At 40.9% G+C, this 18747-nt stretch overlaps 1 protein-coding gene across 5 annotated transcripts in view; it reads right to left on the minus strand.

Moving 5' to 3' along the window:
- Window positions 1-11695: 11695 nt before the first annotated feature.
- Window positions 11696-18747, minus strand: part of ANKIB1 (ankyrin repeat and IBR domain containing 1) — a 232895-nt gene continuing 225843 nt past the window's right edge. For 4 of the 5 annotated variants that reach the window (XM_032402174.1, XM_032402175.1, XM_032402176.1 and 1 more), the window contains 3 exons: window positions 16740-16854; window positions 15199-15332; window positions 11696-14864 (listed from right to left, as the gene is read on the minus strand). In XM_032402174.1, the coding sequence (XP_032258065.1) occupies window positions 14121-14864; window positions 15199-15332; window positions 16740-16854 (993 nt within the window). In that variant the 3' untranslated portion in view covers window positions 11696-14120. The remainder of the gene's footprint in view (window positions 14865-15198; window positions 15333-16739; window positions 16855-18747) is intronic. The other variant, XM_032402177.1, reaches the window with a different exon arrangement.

Raw genomic sequence — 18747 nt, forward strand, 5'->3', positions numbered from 1 at the left:
TCTGTGGACATTCTTGAATATTTTCGCATCTGACTTTTTTTTTAAGAGTAAGATAAACTGAAGAATTCTGCCTTTTCCCTGTATTCCAGGGTCAGACTGGGGAGAATAATAGCATCTCCCTAGTAGGGGTTCGAGAGAATGAACAGACTTCATGTACGTAACGGGCTCAGGATAGAGTGTTAGCTGTATTGTCACCGTCTCACCTGTATTTCTGGGCTTAACTCAGCGACCACCTCCCCTAACTGTCTGGAACAACTAAGAAAATGATCTTAATTGTGATAAAATACTCATAACCAAATTTACCATCTTAACTACTGTTAAGTGTACAGCTCAGTAGTGTTAAGTACATTCACAGTATTGTGCAACCAATCTCCAAAATGTTTTCATCTTGCAAAACTGAAACTCCATACCCATTGATCAACAAGAAGTCTCATAACATTTTCCATGACTTATTTATTTATACACATCTTATATAACTGGTTTGATTATGTTCCTGAAGGTCATAGATTAGACAGATCTTTATAACCCTCCTGGAGTCTCATACCTTGTTGGTGTGAGATGCCTGATGAGAAAATTTTCACTGAGATATAAAAGTTCACACTTTCAAATCCATCCAAAGGAACCTATGGCTACATCCTTGCCTCACCTGTTTCTAATTCCAAGTGTTGGTCCAGCCAGTCTCTGGTGCTTGCCCCAGCAGGAAGCACGTAAGTCACGTCTGCAGGATGAGCAGGCACGGGGCAGGCCCACTTGTGGTGTGCTTCAGGTGGTTCAGGGAGGGAGCTGGAGAGAAGAGATTTATGCAGAGGGACGGTATATGCCAGATGATGGAGGACCTCAACTTTCAGGCTCAGGATTTCAGACCATCTTGTAGGCATAAGATTTCGATTGCAGTATCATGGTGAAGGCACTGCTGTAGGAGAATTAGTCTGGTCATTGTGGGTGGGTTAGGGTGGAGAAGGGAGGTGTTAGAGAGGAAGGCTGTTTCAGAGCTAATGCAATCACATACACTGAAGGCACTGTAAGAACAGACCTGGGATGATAAATGGGGTAGAATGAGTCAATCACATGCGATCGTGATAATGGACAAAAAAGGCTGATGGAAGTTGATGTCTGATTGGATGACTCTTCAGGGTAGGGGAGAAATAAGGATGTCCCATATTTACTGCGGGTAATTGTCACTTACTAAAATAAAGCCATCTTAAGAAAGAGGGAAATGGCTTAGGGAGTTGTGATGTGATAAAAGGTTTAGATATTTTGAATATGTGGAAACAGGAAACGTGAATCTGGCAGTTTCAAGAGCTGAAGCTTGGGGCTAGAGGTAACTGGGGACCATCACAGGCGAGAAGTGAGGCAGGGAGAATGGATGAAACAGTCAGAAATGACATATATAGGGGAGTCCAAAGACCAAATTCCAGAAATACCAGTAATTAGTAGATGGAAGGAAGAAAAAGAATATGGGTCATGAAAACAACAGTGAGAGGGTAACATTACGGAGGCTGGCAGAGCCTTTCAGGAAGGCACTGGTGAGGTGTGGCTATAATTCACTTAGGGCTGTGATGTCTCAGACCCTTAAGAACACACAACACTGTTTCATTAAATCTATACCCAAAAGTCAAGCAAGTCACAATAAAAGCAAGAGCAAGCCCAGTGGATTTGACAATGACTGGATCACTGATTTGGAGGGACAGAGAAGACCGAGTCCAGACTTCATGGAGGCAGGAACGGTTATCGTGGAAGGGGAGGCCAGACCCCAAGAGAGAAGTCTGGTTGTTTCACCTCTGGAAGGAGAGAAACGGCAGAGGCAGGCAAAGGTGGTACATTTTTTACTTTTTGGTTTTTCACTCTCCAAGACAGGGGACATTTGGGGCATGTTTGAAGGCAGAAGGAAATGAAGGTACGAGAAATGGAGAAAAATCCTGGTGAGTAGGGACGGGAAGAGGGGTGGCCCCTGACAGGCCCAGGGCCCTTTTTTCTAAAACTGGAGAGGGGCGCCTGGGTGGCTCAGTGGTTAAGCGTCTGCCTTTGGCTCACGTCGTAATCCCGGGGTCCTGGGATCAAGCCCCGCATCGAGCCCCGCATCGAGCCCCGCATCGAGCCCCCCATCGAGCCCCACATCGGGCTCCCTGCTCGGTGGGAAGCCTGCTTCTCCCTTTCCCACTCCACCTGCTTGTGTTCCCTCTCTTGCTGTGTATCTCTCTGCCAAATAAATAAATAAAATCTTTAAAAAAATAAATAAATAAAACTGGAGAGGGATTGGAACATTTACCTGTGGCAGCCTCTTTTGAAATGGAGGGGAGATGTGAAGCAGAGGAAGTAGGGTCTGCAGAGGCTGTGCTGTGGGGATCAGGACTCACAGAACAGCAGAGGAGGTTTGATCTGGCTGCCAAGGGTTGTGCATGCGGGAGTCAGCATGAGAGGACTGGGAAAACTTCATTTATCGAAAGTATTAGAGAAAAGAAGGCTATGAATAAGGCAAATGAGCTTTTCCAAATAGACACAATCAAGAGCAAAGAATTCTAGTTTGGGAAACTTTCAAATGACAGTGGATTATAATTCTGTGATGGCTGCAGATCATGATAGCATAATTCTTTCATCATCAATCGGAAATGGATCAGTTAGCCAGCAGTTTAGATTTAGGCGAGCGTTGTCTGTACAGTTTTTTTTTTTTTTTTAAGATTTTATTTATTCATTTGACAGAGACACAGCGAGAGAGGGAACACAAGCAGGGGGAGCGGGAGAGGGAGAAGCAGGCTTCCCACAGAGCAGGGAGCCTGATGCGGGGCTCGATCCCAAGACCCTGGGACCATGACCTGAGCCGAAGGCAGAGGCTTAACAACTGAGCCACCCAGGCGCCCCCGTGTAGTCTGTTTTTGATGCTACGGCATTGCAAATTAGACAAATAGAATAAAATAAAATAGAATCAAATTGAAAAATCAAGGCTGTGGGAATAAAAAGCTTACTGTGGAAGGAAGTTTGATTCCTTCCATCGAGGAGGTTAGTCTTGGTTCTCCAGAGGTCCAAAGTTAATCATAAATTAGACTAACATGTAATTGAAGTGAACCTGACTGGGCAAAATAATTTGCAAATATCACCTGTTTTCTGCTGGGGCCAGACATTTGTCTTGCAGCTTTTCTAGGATTCCTCTTGCAGCTTTTCTAGGATTCCTTGCCATCCTAACCATTGCTTTAGAAAGTTTCTGCCATTTCCTTGTCTCCTAAAGGAAAACCAGGTGCCAGTAGGGACAAATTTTGAGTGAGCTGAACCTTCAACGTGCAATTCTGAAATTCTTAGTGGGGGTGTATGTCTCTCAAATTGCTGCAAGCCAAGCCTCAGACACCTAGAAGACCCTTGCCCATCCTCCCCTTTTTCCTAAATTGTAGCCAATTGGAGAGATGTGGAACTGAGGAGAGCCTGGAGGTAACAGTGGACTTTAATTTCAATTAGAATCTCCAGAGGTTTGCTGAGCCAAATTCCTCTGCCTTCTTTCCAGTGATTCTGACTCAAAAAGCTACCACTTGTACAAAGGGAGGTAGGTTCCTGACATGAGATTAACCTGTTACTGCCACAGAAGTGAAGAAATGCCCAATGTGGGGAGAGCTTCACTGGAGAAAGAAAACAGACTGAGCCTAGATCAGAAACTATACAGTAAACCAACAACAAACACAGAAAAACTTTGAACTGGATCTTGAGCAAAATGAAGATTAAAGATTAAAGATTCTGTAAAGGAATCTTACGGAGATGGGGATGGGGGGAAAGCAAGCCTGCTTTGGAGAAGGGTCTTACAGGGAAAATATTATCAAGGTATTAAATGCCCTGGCACCTTCTCCTAATACAAACATTATACATATGGACAGTTCATTTATACCGGAGTTCAGCAAACTAAGACCCCTGAACAAAATCTAGTCTGTTTTTATGTTAGAACACGGCCACATCAACTTTGGATGTCCACAACAGGGTAGAGGAAGCTTGCAGGAAAAGAAACAGGAGAATCCATAGAATTCAGGTTATACTTTCTATAATGCCCACAAACGTGGGGCAATCTATAATCTATAATGTCTATGAATGCTTTTGTGCTACAACAGCTGAATGGAATAGTAGCCACAGAGACTGTGTGGCCTGCAAAGTCTAAAATATTTACCAGCTGGGTTTTTACAGAAAAGGTTTGCCAACCCATCATTTACATGATTAAAATGTTAAGATCCTAATGGATGAATTGACAAGCACAGCGTGTTTGAAGTAATATTATTGAAGTATAAAAGCTATCATAAATTGCTTTGGGAAGTTACGTTTTTGTTAACTACCAGATATGCATAGTTGAATTTTTGAGATTTCTGCTATGTATAATATATACATGCAGGGAATGCTTCTATATATTTTCTCTTACAAATATAGCACCTGGCAAGTGTAGGAAATTTTTGGTTTCAAGTTCTACAGAATTGACTCTATAGGAATCATTATAATACTTTACAATAATACAGTAATTACGTAAATTCTATCTCAAGCAATCTATTTGCTCCCAGGGAAGCCTTTTGAGTCTGAAGCCCTTCAGTATCTGGCATGCCAACGAGAAGGGGCTGTTTCCAGCATGAATGAATTGTGCAGGGGTAGGATGGGGGAAATTAGATGGTCTCTTCTCGTCTCTGGAATGATTTACCATAAAGCTTCGTTTCTAGATTTAACTGAATTTACAGATCTCAAGTAAGATATTTGAATGTTAAGTACAAGCACTACAGTCACATCTACCTGACTTCTTGGTAACCTGTTATTTCAGATTAGCCCCTACCTCCATAGTAGAGTTTCTTATTGGGTTTATAATCTCTGATTACTTACCAGCAAAGTCCTGAAGATGGGCGTAACCTCTGAAATATGAGCAAGTAGAAGAGAAAGGGACTTTAAAATCTGGGAGGACCCTCTAAAGCTCCTGGGTCTGGATACATTAACAAACATTGCCATGTGTGTACCTGCTAAAGGCTTTGATACCAGAGTCCTGGTGAATTAATTCCATAAAAGAAGAAAATTCAGCTGGGAAGCTTGAGGTTTTGCATACTCTCCTGGCATCAAGAAAACCTTCCTGTATATAACAGGGACATGCTGGCTGATTTCATTCTTAAGTTTCTGCTGTCCCAGCACCACATCAGGCATTTCCATTGTCTCGGCAACGTTCTCAACCACACACAGCCTATTTAGAGTCTACTGTATCTGCCGTTACATAGCGGTGACTTGATTAAAAGAAATTCTAATACATCCATGGCAATCTTTTTACTTCTGCATTTAGTAAGGACTCTAAGCCACACCTCTTGTCATCAGTCTATCTGATGAGATTAATTTATTCCCAATATTAGAAATTTGTCTTTTGAGGGGCATCTGGATGGCTCAGTCGGTTAAGTGTCTGCCTTCAGCTCAGGTCATGATCCCAGGGTCCTGGGATTGAGCCCCGCGTCGGGCTCCCTGCTTGGCAGTGAGCCTGCTTCTCCCTCTCCCGCTCCCCCTGCTTGCGTTCCCTCTCTCGCGTGTTTCTGTCAAATAAATAAATAAAATCTTAAGATTTGTATAAATGCAGAGAGAGCACAAGCAGAGGGAGCAGTAGAGGGAGAAGCAGGATCCCCACTGAGCAAGGAGTCCGATGCGGGGCTAGATCCCAGGACCCTGGGATCATGACCTGAGCCGAAGGCAGATGCTCAACGACTGAGCCACCCAGGCGCCCCAAGAAATTTGTCTTTTTTTTTTTTTTTTTAAGTTTTTTTTATTTATCTGAGAGAGAGAAAGGGAGGGAGAGAGCATGAGAGGGGGAGGGTCAGAGGGAGAAGCAGACTCCCCGCTGAGCAGGGAGGCCGATGTGGGACTCGATCCCGGGTCTCCAGAATCATGACCTGAGCCGAAGGCAGTCGCTTAACCAACTGAGCCACCCAGGCGCCCCAAGAAATTTGTCTTTTGAGAAGAGTCCCCAGTTTGAAAATCTGTCGGGAGTGGCCTCAAATCCAGTGATACGCAGCACCTTTGTACATCAACTTTGGATGTCCACAACAGGGTAGAGGAAGCTTACAGGAAAAGAAACAGGAGAATCCATAGAATTCAGGTTATACTTTCTATAATGCCCACAAACGTGGGGCAATCTATAATTTACTTTTAACTTCTGTTCTTATATTATCCCAAACGGGTATTCCCTCCTCTAGCTCTAGACGAGGTTCGATGAGCACACGTATCTATCTAATACAAAAGGGCCTTGTTGAAACTACTCATGTTAAAGGCTATTATGTCACAGTTAGCCTTGTTCTTTTTAAAATCAGTATGCCCCCTGGCACTCAGAGGCTCAAAGGAACATCAATGGCCAAAATGTCCATGACACTACCGTCAAGAACAAATGTTGGCAGTTTCAGTATATTTACTTAATCACAGTCTTTGAAACAAAGCCACTGCTGAAGATCTCATCGATGGTTCCCAAGTTGCAGCTCATAATGCACTAAGATAACCTTTTATTTATCTGATTTTTGCTCTAAAGATGCAGTCAGCAAACCATAGCCCGCATGCCAAATTTGGCCTGCTATCTTTCTTTTTAACTTTTTATTTTGAAATAATTACAGATTCACAGGAAATTACAAAGAAAATGTAGAGAGGCCCCGTGTACTCTTTACCCAGTTTCCCCCAATGGTTCTTACAAAAGGTACAATATCAGAACCAGGAAACTGACATTAGTACAGTATGTATGTGTAGTTTGCCACACGTGTAGATTCATGTAGACAGCATAACCAAGACAGACCATTCCATCACTACAAAGAAGTCCCTTGTGCAACCCCTTTATAGTCACACACCCCTCCCTGCCCCCCACCATCCCTAACCCCTGATAACCACTCATTTGTTTGCATCTCTCTTGTCAGTTCAAAAAATGTTACATATATGGAATCATACGGTAGGTGACATTTTGAAACTGGCTTTCTTCACTCAGCACAATGCCTTTGAGATCCATCCCAGTTGTTGCACGTTGTGTCAGTTGTTCATTCCCTTTCACTGCTGAGTAGCATTCCACTGCATGGAGAGACCACGGTTAGCCATTCCTCTACTAGAGGACATTTTGGTGGATTCCAGTTTTTGGTTTCTACAAATAAAGCTGCTATGAATAACTATGTACAGGTTTTTCTGTGGACATGTTTTCACTTTCTTTCCAGGAGTGCAAGTGCTGGGACCTATGGTAAGTGGACGCTTGGTTCTTAAAGAAACTACCCAACTATCTTCCAGGGTGGCTGTGCCATCATGTTCCCACCAGTGGTGCCCGGGCGATCCAGTTTCTCTGCATGCTTGCCAGCATTTGGTGTTGATACTGTTTATTTTAGCCAGTTATATAGGCACGTACTGTGTCTTACTGTGATTTTAATTTATATTTCCTGGTGGATAGTGGTGTTGAACTTCTCACGTGCTCATTTGGTAGCCACGTATCTTCTTCGGCAAAATGTTTCTTCATGTCTTTTGTCCATTTTATACTGGATTATCTTTTTACTGTTGAGTTTTGAGAGTTCTTTATATATTCTAGATACGTGGTCTGCAAATCTTCTCTCAGTCTGCAGCTTTTCACCTTCACAAGGATCTCTTGCAAAGTGCTAAATTTTGATGAAGTCCAGTTTATCAATGTTTTCTTTTATGGATCATGCTTTTGGTATCAAGTGGGAGAATATTTTGCTTAATCTGGATCATGAAGATTTTCTACTATTTTTTTCCTGAAAGTTTTATATTTACATTTAAATTTGTGATCCATTTTAAATTTTATGTGAAGTGTGAGCTTTAGGTAGACGTCATAATTTTGTCCGTTTTAAAACCAATTATTCCAGCACCATTTATTGAAAAAACTATCCTTCCTCTATTTATTGTTTTGGTACCTTTGTCAAAGTCAGTTGATGGTATCTGTGTGGGGTTGTTTTTGATTCTCCATCTCCTATAGATCTATGTGTCTATCCTTCCACCAGTATCACAGTCTTGACTACTGAAGTCTTAAAATTGAGAATGATTCCTTCCACTTAATTTTTCCTTCTCAAAGTAGGTTTTAGCTTTTTAGCTATTTTATTTTATTTTATTTTTTTTTAAAGATTTTATTTATTTATTTGACAGAGAGAGACACAGCGAGAGCAGGAACACAAGCAGGGGGAGTGGGAGAGGAGAAGCAGGCTTCCTGCCGAGCAGGGAGCCCGATGTGGGACTCGATCCCAGGACCCTGGGATCATGACCTGAGCCGAAGGCAGACGCTTAACGACTGAGCCACCCAGGTGCCCGCTTTTTAGCTATTTTAGTTCCTTTGCCTTTCCATATAAATTTTAGAATTGTGTTATCTATAGTTTTTAAGAAAATTTTGCTGGAACTAATGATGTAATGTATGGTGATTAACATAACAATAAAAAATTAAAAAAAATTTTGCTGGGACTTGGTAGAAATTGCTGACAAGCAATTGAACCAAGTACAGGCATTCTATGAACTGAGACCCCCCCCCCCCACTAAGCCAGTGACTTTGCTTCAGGCAGTGAAGTTGGGCTCAAAATATCTCCTGAAGGGGTAGCTACTAATTTTTTTCATGTAAAATTGAGATACTTATGCTATAGTCAGGTTAGCTGCGCTCTCAAATATACCTCTTCTAACATTGTTTCTATTTGACTTGCAAGGCCTGCTGGGCCCAGGTTAATTAGATTCTAAGTACAGTTGACTCACTCCAAATTGGAGATGTCATACCAGTGAGTCACAAGGCCTCCATGGGTCAGGCATTCAGTTTCAAACAAAAGCCTAGGAGCTGGTTAATAGTGGAATTTCCCCAAAATGGGTGTACTTGGTGGCTGCATCAGACAGGTGGCAATGTTGTGCTAGGAAATGGCCTAAGTACTTTAACCAAAGGAGTGCATTCCCTTTCTCCTCCTGGGTTCTTTATTGTTTCTGCCGGACCACTGGAGAGGGGAGGACAAGAGGCTAACTGGGGAGTGATTTATATGTCCCTGTCACTTCTCTACATATGGCAGTCCTTGAATGGGAGAAACCCCATGAAAATTATGAGATAGGTACTTCTGGGCACATAACACTCAGTTCCAATAGACATTCGGTTTTGGAAGTTGTGACATTACACTGAATCACCCAAAGGGCCTCACTCACAAGGGAAGCCTGCCTTCTCTGCTGCGGAGCTCATCCAAATGCCTTTCCCAACTGAGGAGTATAAAATGTGTGAGTCAGGAGCTACAGCAGGTGGCATATGGGTGCCAGGTCCTGCTATCCCCCAACCAAGAGGGCGGGAAACCTGAGGAGGTGGGGGAGGCTCGCCTGTGGAGAGAGAACTTAACTGTTGGCTTTTTTCTCCTTTAGCCCCTTTCTCCAGAGTCAGTGCCCCAACTACTTCCCCCATGGCAGTGCTGATGCCTGTCAGCATCCAGAAAGAACCAGGGCCCAGGGGCTTCTTTCTTCTCCACACCCACCCAGCAGTCTTTGGCACCACTGTCACCAGCACTTAGCACCTTGTCATCATTGCCAGCTGTGAGGGCCACCTGTCCTGCGTGCACTTTTGCATGGGAACAGTGCCACGATTGCTTGCAGCCCAACCAAATCAACTTCTAAAGTTTTTGGTCCACCCAAAGCTCTCAATCAAAAAGCAAGGTTCTTATCGCTGATACCATTTATTTTATGTTTGGGGACTCCTTGATTCAGGAACTATATCTGCGTTTCGCATAGTCACAGGAATTGCTGATCCCTTGTCATGAAAATATTCCTTCCTCTGCCTGCCTGCAGAAGTCACCAACCATCAAGGCACCATTTGGGCAGCTTGTTTCAATCTTAGCTTTTCTGGCTAAGCCTTTAAATATTAGCTCAACTTCTGTTCGGTAATAAGCAGGACAGTGGGAACCCTTACTCTCCCCCTAACCCCTCATCTATCATTTGGAGGAAAGCATTCACTACTAGATAGATTCCAGGGAGTCTCGTATTCCCAAATCTGACCCATGGTTCCTCTTCCAGAAAAATCATGTCTCTGTCAGCATTCCATCCCCATTGCCAAAACTGTCAGGTCTGGGATTTGATTTTTACCCTATCAGTAAGAACCAGTAAGTAAGCTGGCCTGTCACGGTATCATGGATGCTGACAGAAGACACAAGACTCTTGGGTCAGAGGCCAAGGATTTTATTTAGCATTCAGACACAGCCTGCAGAATGAACATCGGCATGTTTGTGGCAGTTCCCCTTGTCCCTAGTTCCACAGGGGCAATGCAATGGGCCCGGATGGATGCCAAGCATGCAGCTGAGGAATACTGAGGGTGAGGAATCCACTGCTTTTACAGCATACCTGCTCCCTGTCCTCAAGGTTACTAACTGCATAAACCCTGAGAAATACCCAGGTAAAACTGTCGTCAGGCCTTGCAGTCTTGGGACACCCAGCAAAGTGTGTGGGCGCAGAAGAGGTGCAAGAGAACTGGACTGTCTTGTCTGACAATTAGCCTTTCCTATATTGTGTTCTGTTTGTCCTTTCATGTATGTATCTCTCACTCTGTAAACTGATGCCTTGTGCAATAGCTGGCTACAAAATGATATACAGCCCAATCTAGAATATCTTCAAACTATAGTTTCAAAGACTGAAGAAGGATAAGCCCTTCAAAATTTGCCCACCACTCACATTTTGTCAGCCATCTGTCAGTCTTAAGTGGAACAGAGAGCTAAAGAAAACTTTTCTGGCCCATCTTTCTTTAAGAACTATGATGACTGCCGTTCCTAAAATAAGGATGGCCACTCAATAGTCTAGAAAGAGCCACTTCTATTTTTCTAGAAAGAATTATACTACTGTGGTGAGAGGGTGATGGCTGACAAGGCAGTAACATACTGTTGCTAAGGAGAAGACCCAGTGATTATCCCGATGGCCCAATGCTGAGATAATACCACTCAGCCCCAGTGCAGAGCACATGACAATTTTTTTTCCTATGGAGTTTTTATTTCAGCCTTAAAAAAACTCCCCAAATTTGTTACTTAGATTCCAAGATTTTACTCTTCAGAGACACACTCACTATAACTGTTTTAAGATTACAAGCAAACTTCTGTAAGTCTCAGGTTTTAATTCATGACAGGTAAACAACAATATTTGAGGACTAAAAGAACAAAAATGAGATCAGTGGCTGCAGTAAACAACATCTGAAGAATAATTCAGCAGATGGACATTAGTGGTTAAGCTTCAGATCCACACAATGAAAAGCATAAATACAATGACATGACTAAGTGGTTCTCACCGGCAGACTCCACGAAACTGGAACTTCAGATGCAAGGGCTGTTTCGGTAACTGAGAAGGGACAGAATAATAAAATGATGGTGTTTCTATTTATATGGCATACAAAATGTTTCCTGTCCTAAGCAATTTTACAAAATACCTTAAAATTCTATCTTTTTCTGTGTGTTTCTATTGGAGATTTCAAGTAAAAATCATAACACTTTTCTCCTGAAAGCTACAGTGATGCAAATAAAAGGAGCAATGAAGTCACAATGTTTTAACACATTGTCATGCAGTGTTTTGGAGTTTATCTTTGGGGTATAAAATACTCAGGAAGTGGGCTAGTGTAAAAAAAATATTAGGCACTAATCAATTACATGTCAGAACCAAATTGATCCCATTATATTGGAGGGAATTTAATTTGAAGAAAATCAGCTTCCTGACTTGGTTAAAACAAAGTCTATAATGTAATGAGACAAAAGTGAAGTAGTTTAAGTAATAAATGTTTAATCAAAGAATTTTACATATTATTAACAGCATTCATTTGGCCAGACATCTACACGTTTGTAGAATCCTACTGTATATAAAGTGGGAATGTATCAAGTATAGACTATGAAAGTGCAAATAACAAGTCAAGGTTAGAGTAATTTTTTTTTTTTACATTATAAAATTAACTTGTTTACAAAATAGGCTTTGCCAAACTTTATTTCTGAATTGTAAAGTCAATGACTGTGTTGTTTTTAAAATATGTACCAAGGAAATACAAATTGAATAATGATCATTTTTCATGCTCAGGAGATAACAGCACAGAAACAAAGGGGACTGCACAAGGTGCAGGGAGCCGGAACCCATCACATACACTGTCTTCACACGGACCACTCTTCCTCACCTTATTGCAGCTTTGCAAGATGCTCAATGTGATACAAAGACTCTTTCTATTGAAAAATTACAACTTGGTCTAAAAACTGATTGGTGTCGCTATTTTTAATCCAAAATAAATTTGTAAAAAAATCCTTTAATGGACTGTTTCAGTTTAATATACAGTAATACACTGTAGACAAAGTTAATATTTTCCCCAACTAATTTAATGGGGATTGATATCAACATTTCTGATAATTGGGGAAATAAAAGCTAATGTGGATCTTTGATATCCATGGCATAGGAGCAATTCACACACAGTTTATTCCAAGGGAACCTGGGGAATATTAAGTACTCTAATATAATGTCCTAGCCATATGAATTCGAAGGACAAGAATTTCAAAAGCAGGTTCTGGAGAAGAAAAAAATTAATCAAAAACCATAATCACAACTCACATGGATATCAATACTAATATAACCTTGTACCTAGCCCAGGACTTGCCTATACACACTCAGTACTGAAATTTTGGTATCTGTAGATTTCTGGTAAGAATCTGGCAAAACATTAAACGGAGTGTTGCATATCTATTTTGTTTGTGTTATGCTAGTTTTGATAATATGTAAGTAAAACAGCCATTCCAACAGTTTACTCTAGTTTTAATTACACACTGTACCATTGTATCTTAATTACAACTATGACCAGTATTTTCTTCACAGTAAGACACTGATAACTAGGAAGTTGATTTTTTTCAACACTAAACAGTAATCACACAGCAAATGAGTATTGTGCAATAGAACAAACACATGTCAGCATTTGCTATTTAGGCAAACAAACTGAACATTTAGTTGTTATGTTTACTGTAAAGGCAAGGCCATGGGTGGTTTTATGGAGGTCTTTGCAATTCATAGCATAGTTACTTCAGAAGAGACACTGAAATTTGAATTACTCACTTACTTAACTGGCAACTACCCATTTAGTTAGGCAAAGGCACGGAAACATGTTGCGCAGGATGTTTTATTGAATTTTTTAATAATTGTGGGATTTACTATAACTCATGAAAACTCCACTTTTTTTTCTATTTTATAAAACACTTACCATTAAAAGTAATTGCACCCATTAGTAATTAGAATGCACTGTAAAAGTGTGAAAACAAAGAACTATGATTGCACTTCCAATAAAGTGTCTCTTAAAATACAGCACCGCTGTTGCTAATCAACTGTATTTTAATATTAAAATAAACTGTTTTTAACAGCAGCATTAGGTTTAGTTAACTTAAGCTACAGGCTACATTTATTTAAATGCAGTCTCCATGGCAACAAAAGCCCATTCAGTTCTGGAATATCACTGCTACCAAGTGGCACCTTTAACTCCCGAGAAGGCCGAGACTCCTCTGGAGCCCTTCAGGACACCGCACGCCTACCGCCTCGTTAGTCAGCGCATGAGTCAGTTTGGCACAAGTGGACTGTAATAGACATGACAAGAAATCTTTGATTCATGTGAATATGAAAACTACACTGTGGTAGATGTAGCACTAAGGAGAAGCCTTGGATACCTCAATTCACACTGCTCAGACAGAAAGGAAGGAAGTGATGGAAGAGCACAGACAGACTGAGGAACGAAATGTTATTAGATCTGTTCAAAGTAACTTCTAAAATGAAGAAAACTTTTTTCTTTAAAAGAGGAAAAACCACCCAAGGATTAGGGAGTAAGCCTTTAATTTAAACGTTCAATTTAAGTATTGTCAACCTTAGGCTAAACAGAGGACTGCATTTTCTCAGAATGTGGAATCTGGCCTACTCATTCCATTTGTGTTTCTCTTACTCTTCTTTTTTGTCAGCACAAAGGGGAAAAGCTATCCCATTAAATACAAAAGAAATTCCCTGTAAGGTTAAAATCAGAAATGAAGCTACCATTCAAGGAACTCCTTCGTATTCAACCCTAACGTCAGTGGTTTAAAACTGAGTTGGAATTGAGTGGATCAAGTCTCTATAAAGCATACTCCACTAGAATACCATCTGTACCTGTGATTCATTTGGAGCCCAAGGTCTTCAATTCACACTAAATGGACTTGTTCAAGCCAGTCACTTGAGGTCTGAGGTGTTGGACTTGAAACATCTGAACCATCCCCCTTGTTGGCTGCCTCATTACCTCTATTACCAGCTGGAGATGCTGCCTCCCCAGCCAGAGTATTTTCTTCCAAAGGATTTTCTTCTTCTATTTGGGTTCCTCTACCTTCACTGACCACAGCATCTTCAAACACTGAATCTTCTTCCGGTGGCACCAGATCCACATCCCTCACACCTTCTGACTCATCTTTGACACAGGGGAGCTGGGAATCTGCACTGATTTCTGTAGCTGCTGGAGGAATCAGGGCAATACTCTGAGGGTTCATGTCATGAAACCAAGCCATGATATTGCCAAGAAGATTGTCATTGATGTTGGCGTCCTGGCCAGCTGAGTCAGGGTCACTGGATGAGGGACAGAATTCACTTCTTGCCTCACTGAGAGGGTGTGAACTCAGAGTGTCAGTTGAAAATGGGTCACTTTCTCCTCCTAATCTCATGAGGCTGTCACCAAGTTCCAACAGCTCAGAGCTGCTCATCGCAGCCCGAGGGCTATCTGTGTTCCTGGGGACCGAGTCTAGCCTAGAAGGTAAAGAGGTGCCTATCGCTCCTAAGGATGCCTCATTATTGAGGAAGTCTCTATTTTCCTCATCAATGGCCAGCCCAGATTCTTGCAGTGATAACTGTATTGCAAGAAGTATATTGGGATCATCTTCATCCAAGGAACTCAGAGCCTGAGGTGACAGAAAGTAAAAATCACTTTAAACTTTAAAAGGAAAAATCATTTAACTCAACGAGGTTTAACAACTATTCTTTTGCTAAAGATAATAAATATTACCTCTATTTATACAGAATTATTTTTTTATTTACTCCAGTCTTATTTTAATTTTCTCCTTGCCCACACTAAAGAGAAAAAAAATTCCTTAAGAGAACTCTGGTATTACATCTCTGAAACAAAGGTTTTAGAATGGAAAGAAGAAAAAGGAAAACAATGGAAGTAAAAATAGGAAGCCGGGCTAAACAGAGAAAGAGCATGAACAGGGCGACGAGGCTGCCCAGGAAGGCTACCTGAAGAGAGTCCTGGTTTTCCGAGCGACTGGCAGGGGTGTAGTCGCGCAGGGAAGAGGTGTGCAGCACGCTCATAGACGCGGAGCTCACCACCGAGGCGCCAGGCCTGCGGCCACTGCCACTATCTGCGATGTCTGTTTCAATGCAAGTGGAACCAGAGACAAGTCAGTCATACAAGACTTCACCCATCTTTTTCTTTCGGCCAACAATTTCTCTTTCAGTGCTTTTGAAAACCCGTGTTCACTTAATCTTTCAGAGATTTCTCCTCCTATTTATCTCATCAAAATATATCTAATACCGGGGCACCTGGGTGGCTGTCATTTAGGCATCCGACTTTTGATCTCAGCTCAGGTCTTGATCTCAGGGTTGTGAGTTCAAGTCCCACATTGGGCTCCAAAAGGGGGTGCTAACTGGCTTCCTTTATTAAAAAAAAAAAAAATATATATATATTTCTATATATATATTTATGTATATATATGTATGTATATTTCTATATATATACATACATATATCTAATACTACTACTTCAAACACATGATTGTTCTTTACATTTTTGTTTGCACTATATATAGTTCTATTCATAAATGCAAGTGCTACCACCCATTCCTCTTTTTTTCCTTAAGCAATAACAAATAAAGATATATTAGTTTTCAGAGTTCTTAAAACTAAAGAATTCTGAAATTACAATAGCCCGAAGAACAAATCTTTAGGCTCACTGTCCTGATTTATTTATTTTTTTTAAAGATTTTTATTTATTTGACAGAGAGAGAGAGAGAGAGAGTGAGAGAGGGAACACAAGCAGGGGGAATGGGAGAGGGAGAAGCAGGCTTCCCTCTGAGCAGGGAGCCCGATGCGGGGCTCGATCTCAGGACCCTGGGATCATGACCTGAGCCAAAGGCAGACACTTAATGACTGAGCCACCCAGGCGCCCCTGATCCTGATTTATTAAAGATGATCTGCTGACATTATAGTTTGAAGATTTTCCATTAACAATTTAACATTAAGTTAAAAAGTTGATAATTAAAATCATTTATCTCTAATACCAGAAATCTTCTCTCTTTTAAAGAATGTTTTAGAGGAACATATTTCCTCTAAAATATGTTTAAAATATGGAAAAATATTTCATGAACACAGTAACAGTGATCAAGAGCTACAATTTACTGAGTGCTCACTAGGTGCTACCAGTGTTTAAGGGTTTTACACGCATTCTCTCATTTAATGCTCACAATGAGCCCACAAAGTGTCACTGTTATTATTGCTTCTTTGGAATGAGGAGACTAAAGCTTGGAGAGGTTAAGTGAACTTGACTGAAGTTTCACACCGACACACAGCAGAGAAGGGGTCACAAATCCAGGTCTGGCTGACTCCACAGCCCAAGTTCTTAATCTCCCTGGTTTTCTGTGTCCTGTGACATTTGAAGCATCTGAACATTGATTGTATATCTGCACTACAAACTATTTCACAAACATTTAGATTAGCCAGTTTTTAGAATGAATTCAGGAGAATGAAGAGACGAAAACATAGCCAACTCAAGAGCTTACCTAAAGTGCTTTCACTTGGCTCCTCAGGGTCTGGAGGGTTACTGAGCAGACTGTGCACATCTCCTCGACGGCGTTGCTGTCTGTGCCTCCTCCGATACTGAAATTCAGCATATTCCTGCATAAACCAAAGGTTATAAAATACAGGAGAGCATGCAATTTTTTAAATGCAAATAAAACAAATAATACACATTTTTCCAGGAAAAAAATGTGTGATTTTATAAACATATTATAAAATCACTTGGCTTCAGCAAAAGAAACTTCAGGTTTTGCCATGCCAAGGAAACAGAAAAGGTAAAATGGAAAAAGAAAAATTTTAAATAGTCATTATGATTGCCTGGATAACTTGGGAATACTTGCAAGCTCCAATGCTTGGTTGTAACTGAGCCTTATTTCATATGCTTGGGTCTTGTCACATAATGTTATAACTAATACCATAATGATTTTACTAATATAAGCTAGGCTCTTGGAGGTTTGGTTTTTAAAAAGTGACTGTGATATGTGCAATAGAAAGAAAAAAAAGAAAACGAAGAGCATACACTGTCAAGTACTTGTCAGACTATTAGATTTTGTATTCCTTGGGACAACCACATACCATACTCAGAAGTTAAATGATTAGGTTAAAAGAAAAATGTGAAGTTAGCTTTAAAATAAGATGTTACTTGGCTTCCTTCCTATATTAGCTAATATGTGGGATTATCTATAACACAGGTGGGGGGAGTGTTTTCTGTGTAGCATATGGGAAGAACACAGATTTGGGCAGAGGCAGAACCTGTGACTACCTGCTATTACTTGGGTACAAACATACTTTTCCACGTTTTAGAGACAGAAAAGACTAGAAGAGAGGCCAGTTGGTGTGCATGACACCAGCATAAATAGGCTGATTTTGAGAACCATTATAGAATCTTTCAGTGGTAAGTGCAAAGATACTCAGGTTTATGATCATCCTGGTTACCCTAGGATATTCAATATGCTTATATTAGGAAAGTACCGCAATAAACGAAGAGAAGTTTTACATCACAAATAAATGTTCACATCATACCATTCAAGTTAAATTTATTTAAACTCCATCTGTGTAAATAAGCAGTTGGACTCTAATAAGAAGTGGGAGGCATCCTACCAGGTTAGAAGCCAAGAAAGATACTACAGGTTCTCAGAGGGATTATTTAGGTTCTTTAAACTTTCCTGCTGAGCTGCAGTATGATTTCCTCTTTTCCTGGAGGCCCATGATCCCAACTGGATGACTATCACATGTCATCATTGTTCACTGGACCACTAAGGAACATCACATTTTTTAGACAAAGATGGCATGAAAATTTTATTTCAGTTCAGTGTTTGTTGTTTATTTATTTAATTAAAGGTTTTATTTATTTATTTTAGAAAGAGAGAGAGCACCTGAGCAGGGGAGGGACCAAGGGGGAGGGAAAGGGAGAGAGAATCTCAAGCAGACTCCATGTTGAGTGCAGAGCCTGAAGCGGGGCTCAATCTCATGACCCCAAGATCATGACCTGAGTGGAAACCAAGAGTCAGACACTTAACTGACTGAGCCACCCAGCAGCCCCTCAAGGCTTATATTTAAGGAGAATTCGTTTACTTTGTACACTTGATGATGGTACAGAAGTTATTCTGAATTAAACAAATTATTACTGACCACAGAATATACACATTCCTAATTTAAGAAAATTAAAATTTGGTTTAAAAACAACTATAAAAGAAACTTGATTTATTTATAATTATTCTGACAGAAAACTCAATGGCATTCTCTCACGATGCAACAGGCTTAAAAAACTGATCTCATAAAATTAAACTTATCAGAAAATTCCTAAGAATTCCTAGATTTTAAAAAAAGATTTATTTATTTATTTTGGGGGGGGGAGTGCATGTATTGGGAGGGCAGAGGGAGAGGGAGAGAGAGTCCCAAGCAGACTCCCCACTGCGTGCAGGGCCCCACAACCCTGAGATGATGACCTGAGCCGAAACCAAGAGTGGGACACCCACCTGACTACACCAC

The sequence above is a fragment of the Phoca vitulina genome, unplaced genomic scaffold (assembly GCF_004348235.1).
Source record: "Phoca vitulina isolate PV1807 unplaced genomic scaffold, GSC_HSeal_1.0 scaffold4, whole genome shotgun sequence".
Lineage (NCBI taxonomy): Eukaryota > Metazoa > Chordata > Mammalia > Carnivora > Phocidae > Phoca > Phoca vitulina.